The sequence below is a fragment of the Rhincodon typus genome, chromosome 4 (genome assembly GCF_021869965.1).
Source record: "Rhincodon typus isolate 14 chromosome 4, sRhiTyp1.1, whole genome shotgun sequence".
NCBI classification, from domain to species: Eukaryota; Metazoa; Chordata; class Chondrichthyes; order Orectolobiformes; family Rhincodontidae; genus Rhincodon; species Rhincodon typus.
Window position 1 is genome coordinate 31,578,973 of NC_063335.1, and position 20,446 is coordinate 31,599,418.

The 20,446-nt window shown below is 40.7% G+C and overlaps 1 protein-coding gene across 8 annotated transcripts; it reads left to right on the plus strand.

Moving 5' to 3' along the window:
* The first annotated feature begins 339 nt into the window (after positions 1–339).
* Positions 340–19,367, plus strand: LOC109912360 (gamma-glutamyl hydrolase-like). 8 transcript variants are annotated; one of them, XM_048596055.1, is made up of 7 exons: positions 340–542; positions 5,064–5,188; positions 5,326–5,730; positions 7,205–7,343; positions 10,991–11,097; positions 12,695–12,788; positions 19,175–19,367. In XM_048596055.1, the coding sequence occupies exons 4-7, from the start codon at positions 7,307–7,309 to the stop codon at positions 19,231–19,233; spliced, it is 297 nt and encodes a 98-aa protein (XP_048452012.1). In that variant the 5' UTR covers positions 340–542; positions 5,064–5,188; positions 5,326–5,730; positions 7,205–7,306; the 3' UTR covers positions 19,234–19,367. The 8 variants fall into 8 exon arrangements, 3 of the variants coding, with proteins under 3 accessions (XP_048452012.1, XP_048452013.1, XP_048452011.1); XM_048596056.1 differs by lacking the exons at positions 5,064–5,188; positions 5,326–5,730 and adding an exon at positions 1,550–1,882; XM_048596054.1 differs by lacking the exons at positions 5,064–5,188; positions 5,326–5,730.
* Positions 19,368–20,446: the final 1,079 nt, after the last annotated feature.

Here is a 20,446-nt window from a genome sequence, read left to right on the forward strand (position 1 = left end):
AACATGCAGCATTTCTGAACTCTAACTTTCTGGTTTGACAACTCCTGCAGATACCATATCTGTTTTCTAAAGGTTAAGGTTTAAGGCTGCAGCAACTCCAATACAGATTGTAGAATTTCTGAGACAGCAGCTTTTGGCTTCAGTGTCTCAATGATTGCCTACATCCAAGAGTTCTGAGCAGACATCTTTCAGTTGCTAAGTTAACTAAAATTTGACCTATATTTTAGAATGGATGTAACTCTAACATATGTGTTTTACATCAAATTTCAATTCCATGTACCTAGCTTTTGCACGAGAAAATCAGTGTAGAATTAAATACATTTCTTTTATTTCCGAAAGCATGAAACTAACAGGCTGAATATACGAGACAACAAGGTGCAGGACTGGATGAACATAGCAGGCCAAGCAGTATCATAGGAGCAGAAAGGCTGACGTTTCGGGCCTAGACCCTTCATCAGAAAAGGCTGAATATACGGACTTGTTTCATTCCATAAATGGCTGAGTTGTGCAACTGATTGGAGTTTTATTACTCTTCCATAAAAGTAAGTAGAAGTCTCATCTCAGTAATATTATTGACATTCTTCATTGCAGTAGCTTAACTTTTATAGCTAGTAGGTTTAAGTCTTTTAAAAGTAACTACTAAGCGATGTTACTATTACAGGTTTTACAAATATATAGATCTGAGCTGGGAAAACATAAGAACTGGTTTTTTGACATTCTAACAAATTTCACGCCCCTCCATAATCATGCTATTCCCCTATGCCTCATGACCTTTATCACTGAACAGGCCATTTTTGACCATTTTCACACAACCACCTTGTATAATTATCTCCCATCCTTGTCCCTGACATTGCTGCTATTCTTTTGTTTCATTCTAGATGGTTCAAATGCTGGCAAATGGGACTGGATTAATGTAAAATATCTGGTCAGTATGGACAAGTTGGGCTGAAGGGTCTGTTTCTCTGCTGTACATCTCTTGACTCTATTTAAAGACATCTAAGAAAACAAAATGCTCCAGCTGTTAATCACAGATCTGTTTGGATCATGATCAGTCCTCCCTGTCCTCTGTATAAGTTTGACTTAAAATTTTCCCTCTGGCCTCTGCACGCTTCACTGTGACCACATGAGGAACCCATGGAATTCTTTCTCCCTAAGATATGTTAAAATCTATGAGGTGCTTTTGTTATGTCCTACCACACTGCGAACTCATTACTGTCCCACCACATTTTCTTAGTGACTAGGTCAAACCTATCCCCAGCTCTGTCCTTCCCTAGCTGTGAACGTAAGTTCTGGTTCGAGCTCATCCTGGCCATGAAACCTATCTCCTGCTTGCTTGATCCCATCCCCAGTAGATATTTGACTGTTCAATGTCCCTCCTGACATAGCTATTTGACATTTTCCTCTGAGACGCAGTGTTCTTAGAACCATAGAATCCCCTACAGTGTGGAAGAAGGCCATTTGATCCACACCAACACTCTAAAGACCATCCCACCCAAACCCGTCCCTCTACCATATCCTTGTAACCCTGCATTTCCCATGGCTATTCCAGCTGGTCCACACATCCCTGGACACTTTGGGCAATTTAACACGGCCAATTCACCTAACCTGCGCTGGACTGTGGGAGGAAACCGGAGCATCCAAGAAAATCCACGCAGCAACAGGGAGAACGTGCAGATTCCACACAGATGGTCAGCCAAGGTTGGAATCGAACCCGCGTTATTGGTGCTGTCAGGCAGCAGTGCTAACTGCTGAGCCACCATGTCACCCGTAAACTAGTTAAATGCCACTTTTGAGACAAGGTTTCTTCCTTTCCCTTCACCTGGTGTCAGTCTTGCGATTCTAAAAAGCTAGCAGGAGCCTCAATGCCATCTAAAATTGCCAGGTAAATATAAATGTTCTTGAACACACACAACCATTACTGTCAGTAAGTTGAAATTGTGACAGAATGGTTGTGTGATGAATGTTCTACTTTTAATGTGTTATAGATGTGATATTAATAAGAAAAATAATTTTGTTTTGTATTTGGCTCTAAAAATGCGTTAGATGCAGCTGAATCTCTATAATTTGCCTGACATAATGAGGCTATAACTTTATTGTTACTGAGCTCATTATGCTTTACGAATCAGATAATGGCACTATTTGTGAACTTGGAACGTATCCATTTACTGTTCTCTTTCAGGGTGCTCTTTCCAGGAGGTGTTGCTCCTGTTCTGAATTCCAGATATGCTGAGATTTCAGCCATCATTTATAATTTTACACTAAAGGAACAGAATGGTACTGATTGTATAGATATATTTAGTAAAAGACAGAGATGTACTGGTTAACTAAAGTATTAGAATAAATGTTTGAGGCTTGCTTGTTTGTTTTAAGCCGCTTTTATTTATAGGCCTCCAGAGTCTTTCATTTAAATAGTTTTCCTCTCGATAATCTGTTCCAATATATTACATATATACATACAAACAAGGAGTAGGCCATTCAACCCCATTGCTCCACTTATGGTTGGTCAATAAGATATAGGAGCAGAATTAGGCCATTTAGCCTATCGAGTCTGCTCTGCCATTCGATCATGGCTGATGTTTTTCACCCCATTTTCCTGCCTTCTTAAGTCTTGATCCCTTTACTAATCAAGAATCTACCCATCTTTGTATTAAATCAATTTAATGACTTAGCCTCCCCAGTGTTCTGTGGCACTGATTCCCACAGATCAACCATTCTTTGGCTGAAGAAATTCCTCCCCATCTCAGTTCTAAAAGGTTGTCCCTTTACTTTGAGGCTGTGTCCTTGGGTCCTAGTCTCTCCTAGTGGAAACATCATTTGCATGTCCGCTGTATCATTGCCTCTTAGTACTTTTTACATTTCAATGAGATCTCCCCCGCTCTTCCTTCTAAACTCCATTAAGTACAGATTGAATGTCCTCAAAAGCAACTCATATGACCGGCCCTTCATCCCCGCGATCAATATTGCAAACCACCCTGGATACATTCCAACACAATACGGCACATCCTTCCTTAGATATGGGACTCACAATATTCCAGATGCATTCTGACCAGAGCCTTATACAACCTCAGTAGCACATCGCTGCTGTTGTATTCTAGCCCTCTTGAAATGAATGCTAACATCACATTTGCCTTCCTAATTGCCAAGTGAGCATGCACATTAACCTTATGAGAATCCTGAACTAGGACTCCCAACTCTTTGTGCTTCAGATTTCTGAAGTCTTTCCCTATTTAGAAAATTGTCTAAGTCTTTATTCTTCTACAAAAACATATAACCACATACTTTCCCATATTGTATTCCATCTGCCATTTCTTTGCCCACTCTCCTAACCTGTTCAAGTCCTTCTGCAGCCTCCTGACTTCCTCAACACTACCTGTTCCTCCACCTATCTTTGTGTTATCTGTAAAGTTAGCAACAGTGCCCTCATTCCTTCATTCAGATTGTCAATGTATATCATGAATAGTTGTGGTCCCATTACTGATCCTGCAGAACTCCACTAGTCACCTTCCTGAAAAAGACCCCTTTAACCCCACACTCTGCCTTCTGCCAGTCAGCCAATCCTATATCCATGCCAGTGCCTTGCCCCTAACACCATGGGTTCTTGTTTAGCAGCTTCCTGTGCAACACCCTGTTACAGGGCTTTTGGAAATCCAAACATATCCCATCCACTGGCTGTCCTTTGTCCAACTTGTTCATTACCTCCACAAAGAATTCTAACAGATTTGTTAGGCATGACCTCCCCTTGATGAAGCCATGCTGACTCAGCCCTATTTTACCATGCACTTCCAAGTACTCCACAATCTCATCCTTATTAATGGACTGTGCATTCTTACCAATGACCAATGTCAGTCTAACAGGCCTATAGTTTCCAGTCTTCTGCTTCCTTCCCTTCTTGAACAATGGTGTTACATTTGCTGTAACTTAAAATCTACATTCTCACCTACTTGTGATAACCATTCATCCCCTTGCTTAATAAAAATATTTTTGGACTCCTGGTTCTATCACCTTTTCAAGAAGAGAGTTCCAAAAGTATGATTCTGAGAGAAAATAATTTCTTTTCAAATCAGTTTCAAATGGGTGACCCCTTATTATTAAACAGTGAGCCCTGGTTCTCCCATAAGAAGAAACACTGCAGAGTCTTCCCAGATCCTGAGCAATGTGGGCTGTGGCAAGACATTTGGGAGAATTGTGTTAGAAGTTGAGCAAGGTCTATTCCTGTATCAGTGGCAATGAGTTGTATTTTCCAATAGCGTTCCAGATGTAAAGGCAAGATCTTGATGGTGAGCAGTGAGAGGTCTATGAGGGGAGATCGTCACTCATTATCACCTTCAGTATTATTTAATCTTGCCTTGTTAATATGCACTTTCCTCTCCTATTCTAGTATTTGCCAGATAAGACCATAAGAAGTAGGAACAGGAGTAGGCCATTTGGCCCCTCGAGCCTGCTGTACCCTTCAGTAGGATGATGGCTGATCTGGCATTCCTCGTGTCCACACATCATTGTTCCAACCTCAACGTTCCTGAGTGGGCAAATCAATTATTTTGTTCTGTGAGGGTGGAGGCTTCAAATTTTAGCTCTTCAAAGGGCAACACCATTAGATAGATACCCGTATACTAAAGCTGAAACACAGCTGTGAGCAGTCAGTGCTTAGGTGTTAGCCTGCTGTGTGCAGTCCAGACCCTTGCCCTAAGCACTCCTGTCCCTATTATCTAAGATGACAACTGGATCCCACTAATGCCTGTGATGCAATAACAATGTTCGTCTACCTGGAAAGATAGGACGTAGTTGCTAAAGTGGCAATAACTTGTGATTCATCTGCACATGGTGCAGGAACTGCTCACTTCACCCATTGACCATGGATCATTGTGAAGCACTAAGGATGGTTGGGCTTTGCACCTTCAACGTTGAAGTTGCAATTAGATAGAGACTCATACACATGTAGTTGATGGTGAAAAGCAAATATATATTTACAAATACATTAATGTATTTACTCTGACATGTCATCTGTAGTACTTATGTGCCCTCAGAGGTCTTCTTTTTTTCCTTCCCACTATCTCTTGATGCAGTCCTGGTTCTGCTGTTGTTTTGGAGAGAGCCTACCGTACAGTGAAGCAAATTGACCTTGGAGGTTTAGTCAAGTGATCCCAGGGGTATTATTGTTTAGAGGACCCAGAGTGTGTCCTGCCCAGAGGCAAGTACAACCTTCTCATCTTGAACTCCCACAGGTTTGTGGGGGTGGGCATACAGTTTAGAGGTGGAAGACCTGGCCACCTCTCGAGTGTTCTGAGTGGAGACTTCTGGAAAATCTATATGTGATTCATCCTCCAGGTACATACCTATTGGCTTCCCTTCTGGACAGAGCTCAGGGGCCCTCTGTGACAAGAATAAATCAAATCAAATGTCACTTTCTCGTTGGTGTGAAGCTCTAGGATCTAGAGTGAAGGAGTGCAGCTGGCAGCCAGATGGTCACATACCAGAGACAGCAGAGTTCCCACAGCATTGCAGCAGTCCTGCAGCCTTTGTGTTTGGTTACGTCGTGGCCCTGACAAACCTGTCTGCTGCTCCGGGATCTTCCTGTGCATGGCGATAAAATCAGGAAATGACACCAGCACGGGCTCCTCTCCTGCTTGAGGCTGAACAGGTGCCTGGTCTCCATCAAGCCTCCGAGTGTCAGTGACCTGGGGCATCTCTTCTTCAACCAGCTGTGGAGGTGTGGCAGTGACATCCTCCCCAGTAAGTGCCTCCTGATTGTAATCTAGAAAATGTACCCACCAAGGTGTCAGTGTCTGAGCTGGTGGAGAGGGGCAGGAGGCAGCCCGGCCGGTCGTTCCTCTCCATATCCATGTTCTCTTCAGAGATGGATGAGGGCATGTCTTGTGGGGTAGGCTTCTTGATGGTAGACACTGGGAACATCCTTTGCTGCCTGTGAGAGAGACAAAAGAGAGAATGTCGTAGCCAATGTGTTGTACATTGTGGTAGGTGAATAAACGTTTACATTATGATTAATGTTTCAATACAATAAACAATGATTCTCTCTTGGTGGCCAGGGCATGTATGTCTCTGCATTCCCACAGGAACTGTCCTGGTCTTCACCAGTTAGGGTCACAATCCACTCATCATAGGGTGGGTGAGAAGCCAAATGATTGGCACCCAACCACCATCCTCTTTTGGTCTTGTCATTGAGCTTGTGAGGCATTTATTCCTCAAATAAGATAAGGGGAGGGATAGAGTGTAATGTCTGGCACAGTTTCCAGAGCTGGTGCAGGTGGAGGAAAAATCATTCCCTGAGTGAATGAGCAGACAGTGCTAAGGGTTTTTCGGATATGGGGGGTGGTGGTGGTGTGGAAGGAGGTAGTGAGGGAAAATGCCGCATGCAATGGTGAAAGTGACATAGCATGAGCGGGTGGGAGATGAAACATAAATCTTGTCTGAAGTAACTCAGAGAAAATAGTGGACTCACCCTGGTGGAGCGAGAAGGTCATTCGCCATCTTCCTACGCTGCTGGAAGATGCTCCTCCTGATGGTTGAGACTGCACTGATCCAGGTAGCAACCATCAACCAGGCTGGTATGGTTTGGTGCCATTTTCTTCTTTGGCAGTTCTAGAGGAAGAGGACATCCCACTTCTGCACCATTCTGTCCACCAGGACCTCGAGGTTCATATCCACAAAGTGCGGCATCAATTTCCCCTTATCTGCCATTCCATCCAGCAAGATGTGTAGAGCTGTGGAATGCTGGTGCTAGTCTGGGTGCACAACAGCCTTTTGAATATGGCACCAACAACGTGGATGCTGGTCCCTTCCGGGTAATCTGGGGCATTGGTGAGAATCTCTTCTACAGCAAATGGGAGATTTGGGCTAATTAACATTGGATTATCAGATTACCATAATAGCATGGTAGATAGTTAATGAGGCCTATCTGACCCAATTACTTAAGAAATCAAAACAGAAATTGCTGGTGAAACTCAGCAGGTATGGCAGCATCTGTGGGAAGAAAGCAGAATTAACATTTCAAGTCTGAAGAATCACCCTTAATGGACTTTGCATGTAAATTATTCAACTGGAAACACTGGTGATTTACTCATGACTAATAGATGAAAAAAAAATACCAAGGGTGATTAGGTGGTGGGAACAATAAATGTTGTATTATCTGTAAGAGAACTTCTGGATCTAAAATAATTCAGATGTTAATATTTATCTGATTTAACAGGCAAACGATAAAGGTGTCCATTTCCCAGTGTGGGCCATTTGTCTTGCGTTTCAGGAACTAACCGTTACTACCAGTGGAGAAAATCTTCTTACTAGAACAAACATGATTAATCTAGCTCTGCCTTTGAATTTTACAAAAGGTGAGTTTCTGAAAATTTCCTTCAGCTATTTGTTACTGTCACTCATCATACCACCTAAGACCTATTTCGAGTGATTTAGGTAACTAGACAACAACTACTTTGTTATCAAGCTTTTTGCTAGCCAAATATTGTTTGCATTGGGTACTTTTTTTTTTACAATTCCTTATTTTTCAAAAAAAATCTAGTATATTTTTAAAACAATAAAATGTGTAAGTATGTGTATCTGCTTTCTGCAAGTGATTTTAAATGAATGTTCATATTAGATTTTTACATTGTCATAATCAAGAAAAACCTAATATTACATTTTAAACAACAGAAATAGCACTTAAAAAATAGTTACCAGGGTCATATGATAATCTTTGTTAATCTACTGCTAGCCAAAAGCAGACAGACTGGTGTGTGACCTCAACATTAGTCACAGAGGAAGCTGTTTAGAATTCAAATACCTCTTGGAAAACATGATGGATCCTATTTGAAGGTTTGAGATTTTGCAACATCGGAGCAGGCATATGCCTGCTTTGCTGTTCTCAGTCATGGTTGAAGTTCGGTCTCATATTCCTGCGCTGACTGAACATTCTTTGATATGAATTTATTCAATGACTGAGTTTCCTCTGCTCTCTGGGATAGAGAATTCCAAAGATTCACCACCTTGTGAGTGATGAAATTCCTCCTATTCACATTCCGAAATCAGCTTGTCTTTTATCTGAGACTGCATACTTTGGTTCTAGACCCCACAGCCAGGGAAAATATTCTTTCTGGATCTACTCCTAGATCCTTGTAAGAACTTTGTAAGTTCCTATGAAATTGCTTGTCATTCTGCCAAACACCAGGGAATAAAGGCCCGAAACTTAAATCACCCCATAGGATAGTCTTGCTATCCCAGGAATCATTGAGATAAACTTTCACTGCAATCTCTCTAATGGCAAGCTTATCCTTCCTCAGTTATGGGGACCAGAACTCTACATTCAGCCTTACTAGTATTCTATAGAATTGAATTAAGATTTCTTTATTCCTGTAGGTCAATCCTGTTGTGAAAAAGTCTAACATACTGTTTGCCTTCCAAATTGCTTACTGTACCGGCAAGTTAGCTTTCATGATTTATCAACAAGGCCACTTATGTCCCTTTGGACATGAATACTTTCCAAATTATCATCAGATAAGAAACTTTGCAGCTTAGCTTTTGCTTTCAGCGTGGATAACCTCACACTTAACCACATTGTATTACCTCTGCTACTGTCTTTGCCCACTCACTCAGCCTGTCTAAATCCCCTTATAACCTCTTTACATCTTCCTCGCAGCACATATTTCCACCCAGTATTGTATCATCTGCACACTTGGACATGGTACAATTGGCTCCCACATCCAAATCATTGATATAGATTGTGAATAGCTGGGGCCTAAGAACTGATCCTGGAGGTATCCCACTGGTTACAACTTGCCAACCTGAGAATGGCCCATTTATTCCTACTCTCTATATTTGGGCTTAACCAATGCTTAATCAATTGTCCCTGATCTAATGCACTGTAATTTTGTTTACTAACCTCCTGTGTGGGACAATATCAACAGCTTTCTAAAAATCCAGTGTTCAACACTGGGTTCCCCCTTACCAACTCCGTTGGTAACGTTCACAAGAAACTCTTTCAGGTTTGCCAAACATGATTTCCCCTTCATAAATCCATTTGACTCTGTCTAAACAGATAATTATTTTGTAAATATCCAGTAATCACATCACTTATAATAGATTCTAGTATTTCCACACTACTGACATCAGGCTAACAGGTCTGTAGTTCCTATATTTTCTCTCCTCCTCTTTTCTTAATGAGGTTGGATTTGCAACATTTCAATCTGCAGGTATCATTGCAAAATTAATAGCATTTTGAGATGATCAATGTATTCATTAAAACATCAGAGACAAGCTAGAGATTGGAAGAAACCTCCACAGGGGATTCTAGCATAATTGATTCTCCTTTGAGTTACAATGTTTTATCAAAAGTTAACAGCAGCCATCTTAAGTTGTGATCTATATAAGGTTGAGATACTCTTTTAAGCAGATCTTCTCAGGAAAGTCCGAGAGTGCATGTCCTTAGAGAAAAGAGTTCTCAGTGTTGTATGTGTTGAACAAACCACTACCAAATCATTGAGATAGAGTACTTCTACAGATCTGCCTCACTACTCTTTAAAATAAAACATTAATCAAGTTAAACAGCCCCTGTGGAGCACTGTAATGTAAACAAAATTTAATTCTCATTGGAGCTTAAACTTAAAATCAAATCAAAATAATTTTGTCTGGGTAACAGTGCATTCCAGCACCTGTGACGCCCACCAATGACTCCTCCTTTCTGTACTGATTTTAAGGACCTACTTGGTGGACAGTGATAAAGGATGACCCACATGAGTCTTAATGAGAAGAGGAACTTGTATGAACAATATGTAGTTTATTGAGTGATAGCAATTGGTACATATTACATTGACCAATTAGACATAACTAAAACCATCAGCAGACACTGATGTCACATCTGTCTCCATTGGAATCTAGAGTGAGAATCCTCTGTTTCCACTTCAGATTGGATGACGCTTAATGTAGTCTCCGACATTAACGTTTTCAGAACCATTCCATTTATGCAACACTTAGCTCTTGAGAAAGGCTTTTCAAAAACAGTTACAGTTCTACCAAAAGACTCCAAGCAATCTGAAAGTGCCATGGCTGCAGAATAAGTGAGAAGAAATCTCTATTTCAAAGCCTGCTGCCCTTACTGAGTCTACCCATGCAAACAATCACCAACTCTACAGCTACAGAAGCTATTACAGTGCTGAATTCTGACTTCATGTTTTCAACCTTTTTACCTCAGAAAGAGAGACTTTCAAGCAAGTAACAGGCCTGCAATGATAATGGACTGAACTGATTTTTATCTTTATTAGTCACTTTTATTTGAATCAACTTTTAATCTTTGTACCAAGTTTTATCTAATAACTGAATCATGTTTTTAACTTAATATCCTTCAGCTATATTTGTGTAATAAACCAATCCTTGATCTTATTTAAATGTAAAGCTTTGCTGCTGCTTATGTTTAGAATGGTAGCAATCATAAATCTAAAAGGGAACAAAGTGACCCATGCTGCAGATGTGCCTGATGGTCATGACAACAGTTAGGCAATAGTTGCTGCTGCGCCAGATCAACAAATCAGCAATGATGATGCGACTAACTTAGATGGCTTGTCACACAGATTTTGATATGGAACATTATTTAATTGGAAATTGTGACAGGAATCACGTTTTGTTTGACTTCCTGAATAATAAAAGGAACAGTACTGAAGACATCCTCTACAATATTGAAGTACTTTGTGCAATAATATTGTAGGCATCACATTGCTCATGGAAACTGATTTACTGCAACATATATGTCCACAGAACTGATAGACCTTTGTATAGTCAATAGGTATGACTTAAATTTCATCAATGTTTAATTGAAACATGTTGCCCTTGCCAGGACTGATATTTTCAACAGTTTAATGTTTGATTATTACATGGTAATGTCTGTAATCATGGGCCATGAGTGACCAGAATCCTAAACATGAAGAATTAATAATTAAGTAATTGAAGGAATAGTTGAGTAAATGTTCGTTTCAGTTTCTGTTATTTTGTTCAGCTGGTCTGCATAGTCAAATGTTCAAGAATTTTCCTAAAAATCTGTTACAAGCATTACAAATCCAACTTCTGACTGGACACTACCACTATTGGAGCATATCTGTGAAGGTAGGGTTTAGGCAGTCTTCTCAACTATCTTTCTTTTACTTAATATAGAGTCATAGAGATGTATAGCACGGAAACAGACCCTTCAGTCTAACTCATCCATGTGACCAGATATCTTAAATTAATCTAGTCCCATTTGCCAGCATTTGGCCTATATACCTCTAAACCCTTCCTATTCAAGTACCTATCCAGATGTCTTTTAAATGTTGTAATTGCACCAGCCTCCTCCTCCACCTCTGGCAGTTCATTCCATACATGCATCACCCTCTGCATGAAAAAGTTGCCCCTTAGGTCCCTTTAAAATCCCTCCCCTCTCATTTTAAACCTATGCCCACTAGTTTTGGACCCCCTTCCCCTGGGGAAAAGACCTTGACTATTCAACCTGTCCATGACACTCATGATTTTATAAACTTCTTCAAACCCTTCAACCCTTGTAACATCCTTGTAAATCTTTTCTGAACCCTTTCAAGTTCAACTATTTTGAGTAAATTTAAATTACCTTTAAATTTAGTTACATGGTTCTTAAATATACTTGTTCTAAGTTCAAAAATTAATACACATTGGTAGGTATTTTTGTTGTCTTTTGAGAAGATTTTCCTCAAGTTAAATTTTAAAAAGATTATCCAAGTTTAAATGATGAAACATGATTAGTTATGTATCTAGTGGGGAATGGAAGTAAGAGTCCCAAAATTGAGTCCTACCTACCATTTTTAGAGTCCCTGGCTCATAATGACTGAACAAAATTCCAGGGCATAGTATCTTACATTTATATTGGATCACTTCCCTATGATTTCTCTCGATTCTCATTTAAGTTCTCTTTACTGAGAAAACTGACCTGTACAAATGCCCTTGTGTTGCCCTTTGGGTTAAGGTTAAGCTTAAACTTCGCACTGAACCTTGTTGGTAATTTTAAGATGAGAGTCATAGGGCCAACAGGAGGGAATCAATCTTGCATTGGGCTATGCATTAGCATAGTGTTTTATTGGGAATATTTGAACAAGTTCCTGAATCCCTGTGAATAAATCACAACCCAACTATTTGTGTAAAAACCATTCTAAGAAAATCATGGTGCTTGTCCTAGTTTCACAGACTGACAAGCAGCACATTTAAAAAATACATTCTGTAAAGTTCACAACCCTGTAGATGGGCAAGATAACATCTCAATTCATCTCTTTGAAATTAAGAGCCATTATGGCGTAGTAACATGGACAACATCCCACCTGCATAAAAGGAAGAATTGTAGATGCTGGAAATCTGAAACCAAATTGCTAGAGAAATTCAGCAGGTCTGGCAGCATCTGTGAAGAGAGAAACAGAGTTAAAGTTTTGAGTCCAGCGACCCTTCTTCAGAACTGTTTTTGTTTCAAAACTCTAGATGTGATGGGTTACCAAAATTCTTCATGGCTCTTAACATAAAATCAAGCTGTATTTTGATTTAACAAGTACTATAGAGTCAGTAGTACTTTACAACCATACAACTTTCACATCTTAAATGAAAATAGAGTTTATAGTTTTGTTGCACAATATTAATTCTGCTACAGGAATGTTTTCATCATTTATTTCCATCATTCTAATTATAATTCTTACGTGATAAATTTTAGAATTTTACAAACAACAAAAAATTGGATAACTTCTACAAAATCCTGACTACTAATATGGATAATCAGAGAGTGGAATTTGTGTCCACTTTGGAAGGTAAATAAAATTAACTACTGCTGAACTGAAATAGCTATCAATAAACTATTTTAATGAAATGTAAGTATATCTATTTCATATGTAATTTCAGTCTGTTGCATGTAGGGTGGGAATTTTTATGCAGGATACTCGTGAAATGATGTGGAATACTGTGAACATTATTGGTCTTATTTAAGGAAGGATGAAAATCTGTTGGAAGCAGTTCAGAGATAGTTTACCAGAATATTACCTGGGGTGAGTGGGTTGTCTTGGGAGCGAATATTAGACAGGGAAGACTTGTAATCGCTAGAGTTTAGAAGAGTAAGAGATGACTTGATTGAAACACAGGCGTCTTAACCAGATAGATATGGAGAGGATGTTTCCACTTATGGGACAATCTAGAACTAAGAGTTGCTATTAAAAACTTAGGGTTCACTCATTTAAAACAAATGAGGTTAATTTAAAACAGTTAAAACAGAGATGAGAATCATGAGTCAATAAACGTGGAGCTGGACAAACACAGCAGGTCAGACAGCATCAGAGGAGCAGGAAAGTCAATGTTTCGGGCCAAAACCCTTCAGGACTGAGGAGGGGGAGGAGCCCAGAAAAAAAAAGGGGGGGGGGGGGGGGCTGGGGAGTGGTAGGTGGGATGATGATAGGTGGATGCAGGTAAGGCGTTATAGTGCTTGGTCAGTGGGAAGGGTGGAATGGATAGGTGAGTAAGAAGATGGACAGGTCAGACAGGACAGGGAGGTGGGACGTGGGCTGAGGCTGGGGGTAGAGGGACTTTGAAGCTGATGAAGTCAATATTCAGGCCCTAGGGCTATAAGCTCCTAAGGCGAAATATCAGATGTTGTTCCTTCAGTTTACGTTTGACCTCACTCTGACAGTGGAGGAGAACAAGGATGGACATGTCACCAGGGGAGTAGGAGGGGGAATTAAAATGGATGGCAACTGGAAGGTCAGGTTGGTTGGTGTGTGCAGAGATGTAACTCCCTTCTTGAAAAGGTGATGGAAGTGGAGTCCTTCAATATTTTTAAAGCAGAGGTAAATAGATTCCTGTTAGAAGGGGGAGGTGAAAGATTATCAGCAGGAGACAGGAATGCAGATTTGAAGTTACAGTCAGAGCAACCATGACTTTTTTGAAAGGCTGAATAGGCTTGAGGAACTGTAATACCTTTACTGAAAGAAGATTTTCAGTGTTGGAGATTCCTCCTGTATAACTGGTGAATTTCCAGTCTGCTGCTTGTTAATATACTCGTATATCCTTATTTAATCAAGACATATTCAGAAAACTGAACTCAAGTTTTAGTATTTTAGTTTGGATTTTTTCAGCACAGTATTCCAACCTCCCACCATTTTTACTGTAATTCGTGATTCAATGAAGCTGTCAGCTTAAGCACAGCAGTCACTGGCAAGTGATTGAGCAGGCTGAAGCGTGAGCATTATTCTACAGCTCTACACTATTAGCTATCAAGTTTCACACTTGGTTCCAAAAGCCTTTCATTCTACCACATGCTTTCTCTAATTATGGCTACAATGTGATGATTGTATAATTAGATCATCAGAATATTACTGTTTAATTCTTCGTCTTTAATTCTCTGCCTGAGAACCACAGCCTCTGTAGGGCAAGGTGGTCAATCCAGAATCAATTCCACAAAGAAAGGGGACCGGCCTTGTATTTTCGGTGCTTTGATCCATAAGTTGCCATCCAGCCAACTAGCTGCCTTTGGAATCCAAGTTGCTATAGCAATATACACTTTTACACGCATGTTGTACTCCAGAACTATCAATAGTAGTGGTAAAAGCTGCAATTTTCAAATGAAAATGAAGCAAATTGATTGTTATGCCTTATGTAGATAATTCATTATATGGAAACCATTGCAACATGTTAAGACATGAGGCACAACACATATTGAAATTCATTGTATCCAAGCCTTCACAAATGAATGTCAAAAGATATTCAACCTTGAACATGCTACAGCTGGATCAGATTCTTTTTTGCCCAATACTTTAATGTGTAAAATTAAAGTGCATGGGATTGAGAGTACTGTACTGACATGGATAGAGAACTGGTTGACAGACAGGGAGGAAACATAGGAATAATTGGTCGTTTTTCCAAATGGCAGGCAGTGACAAGTGGGGTACCACGAGGATCAGTGTTTGGACCCCAGCTAGTCACTATCTATTAATGATTTGGATGAGGGAACTAAATGTAATATCTCCCAAGTTTGCAGATGACAAAGCTGGGTGGGAGTGTGAGCTGTGAGGAGGATGCAGAGATGCTCTTGTGTTATTTGGAGAAGGTGAATGGGCAAATGCATGGTAGTTGAAGTATAATGTGGATAAATGTGAAGGTATCCACTAGGGTAGCAAAAATGGGAAGGCAGAATATTATCTGAATGGTGATAGATTGGGTAAGGAGGAGGTGCAGTGAGACCTGGGTGTCCTTGCACACCAGTCACTGAAAGTAAGCATGCAGGTGCAGCAGACAGTGAAGAGGGCAAAGAGTATGATTACCTTCATTGCAAGAAGATTCAAATACATCAGCAGGGATGTCTTGCTGCAATTGTACAAGGCTTTGGTGAGACAACACTTGGAATATTATGTGCAGTTTTGGTCTCCATATCTGGGGATGGATTTCCTGGCTGTGGAGGGAGTGCGACAAATGTTTACCAAACTGATGCCTGGGTAGGAACCTATATCATTCTAACAGGACTAGACAGGGTAAATTAGGATTTATACAATGTTCAGGAAGTCCAGAACCAGGGGATCACAGTCTAGGGATGTGGTGTAGGCCATTTAGGACTGAGGTGAAAAGAGGATTCTTCAGCTAGAGAGTGGGCACAGACTCATACTCCCTAGAAACAGACCTTTCGGTTCACCATGTCTATACCAACCATCAACACCAAACTATGCTAATCCCATTTACCTGCACTTTGGTCAGAGCCCACTGTACCCCAGGTATTTTATGTGCTTGTCCAGATGATTTGTAAATATTGCGGGAGTATCTGTCTCGATTACCCTGTCAAGCAGCATATTTCCTCTAAAACACTTGCTCCTCACTTTAAATGTACGTTGCATGGTCTTAAACATGTCTGCCATGGGGAAAAGATACTCGTGATCCACTCTGTCCATCCCTTTCATAATTTTGTATACCTCAATCAGATTCCCCTCTCAGCTCCTCTGCTAGAGAATGCGGTTGAGGCCAAAATATTTAGTGTTTTCAGGAATGAAATAGATATAGTTATTAGGGCTAAAGGGATCCTAGAGTGTGTGGAGAAAGTGGGAACAGGAGTTGGATGATCAGCCATGATCATAATGACTGGTGCAGCAGGCTCAAAGGGCTGAATGGCCTACTCCTGCTCCTGTTTTCTACATATCTATGTTTAGTCAAAACTTTCAACGGTGGTCACTGGATGGCAAAAGTCAGGACCCTGATTGTTATACTGGCTGAGATCCGGTAACTAAACAAAGACCATGAACAAAACAATGCACACCTCAGTTATTTGCTGAAAAACATGTTCTGAGCATTAAGAGGAGACCTGATGTTATTTCTTTTACATTATAGCTCTCTGGAACTTAAATGGCAAAACAGATCTTGAAGAGTAGAAAGCATGATGAAATGAACAAGGAATGAAACTTTTTAAACAGCTTGCTGATAATAAAATAACTGTTTTATAGATGGTACTCCATCTGTAAATGTTATATTTTGCTCTCTTTTAGTGTGAGAACCAAAGAGTAGGAATTAATGGGCCCTTTTCAAATTGGCAGGCAGTAACTAGTGGGGTGCCACAGGGATTGATGCTGGGTCCCCAGCTATTCACAATATATATTAATGATTTGGATGAGGGAACAAAATGTAACATGTCCAAGTTTGCAGATGATACCAAGTTGGGTGGGAGGGTGAACTGTGACGAGGATGCAGAGATCCTTCAGTATGATCTGGACAGGTTGAGTGAGCAAATCAATGGCAGATGCAGTATAATCTGGATAAATGTGAGGTTATTCACTTTGGAAACAAAAACAAGAAGGCAGATTACTACCTGAATGGCTGTAAATTTAGAGAGGGGAGTGTGCAGCGGGACCTGGGTGTCCTTGTGTACCAGTTGCTGAAGGTAAGCATGCAGGTGCAGCAAGCGGTAAAGAAGGCAAATGGTATGTTGGCCTTCATTGCGAGAGGTTTTGAGTACAGGAGCAGGGATGTGTTGTTTCAGTTATACAGGGCCTTGGTGATGCCACACCTAGATTATTATGTGCAGTTTTGGTCTCCTTTTCTGAGGAAGGATGCTTTAGCTCTCGAGGGAGTGCAGTGAAGGTTTACCAGACTGATTTGGGTTTGGAGGGTCCGATGTATGTGGAGAGATTGATTAGGTTAGGATTGTTTTCGCTGGAGTTCAGACGTATGAGGGGGAATCTCATAAAGACATATAAAATTCTAACGGGACTAGACAGGGTAGATGCATGGAGGATGTCCCTGATGGTGGGTGTGTCCAGAACCAGGGGTCACATTCTGAGGATTCGAGGTAGACCATTTAGGACGGAGATGAGGAGACATTTCTTCACCCAAAGAGTGGTGAACCTGTGGAATTCATTACCACAGAAAGTAGTTGATGCCAAAACATTGAATATATTCAAGAGGCATCTAGATATAGCATTTGGGGTGAATGGGATCAAAGGTTATGGGGAGAAAGCAGGATTAGGCTATTGAGTTGGACAGCAGCCATGACCATGAAGAATGGTGGAGCGGGCTCGAAGGCCAAATGGCCTCCTACTGCTCCTATCTTCTGTGTTTCTATGAGAAAGGGATTATTTATTTTTGCATGTCATTTGTATGTTGGGTGTGGGGCAATGCAGTTTGGAAGGATTAATAAGGCAAGGGAGTACACAATGAATGGTAGGACTTAAAAACAGAGGGACCTTGCTGTGCATGTCCAATAATCCTTGAAGGCAACAAGATGGCTGGATAAGTTCTTTAGGAAGGCATTTGAGATATTTGCCTTTATTGAGAAATGGGATACAAGAGGAGGGAGCTTATGATGCAACAGTATAAGACATTAATTAGGCCACAACTGGAATACTATGTGCAGTTCTGGTCATTACCCTATAGGAAGGATGTGACTGCACTGACGAGATGCAGAGGAGATTCACCACGATATTGCCTGGACTGAAGTAATTCAGCTTTGAAGATTTACTGAATGGGCTGGCATTGGTTTTCTTGTGCAGAGAAGGTGAATGATGTTACCTGAATGAAGTGCACAAAATTATGAACGACATAGGCATGATGCAAGTTTTCCCCTCAGTAAAAAGATCAGTAATGAGGGACATTTAGATGGAATTTCACCCAAAGAGTGATGGGTATCTGTAACTCTCTGCCTGAAAGGTTGGTAGAGGCTGTAGCAAACATTACCATTTAAGAAATATTTAGATGATCATTTGAAATGCCACTGAATACCGAGTGCTGGAAAATGTGACTGGAATGGATAGGTGCTTGATGATGTGCTTCATTCTATTCTGTTAAACTCTATGACTCGATGTAGTGTGTGCTTGGAGCATCAAAAACTCATCATCTACTCCATATATTTTGTGCTGCTCTGAAATGAACTTGGACGAATACATCTGATCCATTTCAATCACTATGAAAAGTTAATCTAAAATGGGACTATGCTCTGCAGTCAATATAGTGTGGAGCTGGATGAACACAGCAGGTCAGGCAGCATCAGCAAAGCAGGAAAGTCGATGTTTTGGGTCGAGACCCTTCATCAGGAAGGATCGACTTTCTTACTCCACTGATGCTGCCTGACCTGCTGTGTTCCTCCAGCTCCACATTGTAATGGCTCTGAATCCAGCATCTGCAATTCTTACTATCTCCCATGCTCTGCAGTGACTGTACATTTTTATAATTATGAACTTTGGCATCTCTGAAAGATCTTTATATATTTTTGCTGCTGTATTTCAGTCTGTTGTCAAGTTAAAGTTTGTGATGTTTTTACCTTGGATATTTTCAACATTAGCCCCTTCTTGTAGTGTGCAGACTGTAATTGTAATTTGATAGCTGAAGAACTGTTAGCGTTGGTATTCCTGGTTGATCTGATTATTTGTTATTTGAATACAGCTATTAAACACCCTATTTATGCAGTTCAGTGGCACCCTGAGAGAGGCCCTTATGAGTGGAATGCAACCTCGAATATCCTACATTTCTCTGAAGCTGTTAAAGTCGCCTGGTATTTAGCTGATTTTTTTTGTTAATGAAGGTATGATAGACAGCAGAAATAATTTATAGTTTTTAGGGTTTATTTTCTGTGCATATCCTTGTGTTGCAACTGATAATGTTTGCTGTCTTTAAGTGTAAAAATCGTTAACAAGATACTTTTGTCACTGAGAACTGTTTGTATTTTGTTTTTCAGCATGGAGGAACTTCAATCGTTTCTCCAATACAACAGAAGAGGAGAAGGCATTGATTTAGAACTATCCACCTATGTACACTGGAAACACTTCCAAATTTGAGCAGATTTATGTAATTGATTAGAATTATTTCAACTAGACTTGTCTCAGTCAGTCAATTAAATCTGATATACCCACTTTGTTGCAGACCATCCATTCTCTGTGTTCTCTTAATACAAACTGATTATTTGGTGCAAAAACAGAAATTGATAGTGAAACTCAACAGCACTGATGGGAAGAAAGCAGAGGCAACATTGAGTCCAGTGGCACAGTCACAGATGCCACCAGACTTGTTGAGTTTCATATCATCGGATTCCCTATAGTGTGGAAGGACGCCAATCAGCCCATACCAACCCTCTGAAGAACCCATATTCACCATGGCTAATCTAGCTACCCTGCACATGTGTGGGCACTAGCCAGCACATGTTTTGACATTGGGAAGGAGCCAGACCACTGGAATGAAACCCACACAGACATGGAGAGGATATGCAAACTCCACACAGTTGCCTGCGTGTGGCATCGAAGCGGGGTCCCTGGCTCTGTAGGGCAGCAGTGCTAACCACTGGGTCACCGTGCCACCCTTTAGATCATAGAATCCCTACAGTGTGGAAACAGGCCCTTCAGCCTAACACGTCCACATCGACCCTTGGAGCACCCCACCCAGACCCATCCTCCTATAACCCACCTAATCTACACATCCCTGAACACTATGGGCAATTTAGCATAGCCAATCCACCTATCCTGCACATCTTTGGACTGTGGGAGGAAACCGGAGCACCCGGAGGAAACCCACGATGACACTGGGAGAATGTGCAAACTCCACACAGGCAGTCGCCCAAGGTTGGAATCGAACCCGGGTCCCTGGTGCTGTGAGGCAACAGTGCTAACCACTAAGCCACCGGTCTTTAGGGAGTTCCATTTTTGTTTCTGATCTAACTCTAACTGTAACCTATTCTTTGTTTAGTTTCTAATTATTTCGTGTATGTATATAAAAGTATGGGGAAATTAGTAACATTAATTTTTATCAAATTGTTTAAAATTAATGCTGTGAAATTTTCCAAATTGTAAGTTTCTGTACTATTTTATTTTATGTCACCTTTGATTGGCAGAGATAAGGCACTGAGATTTCCATTTTCACATCTCTGTTCCATCACCTCCTGTTATGATACAGACCCAGGCACATTGTATATCTCTTTCTGTACTTGCTGCAGCCTTTTCTGGATAGGTCATCAAAT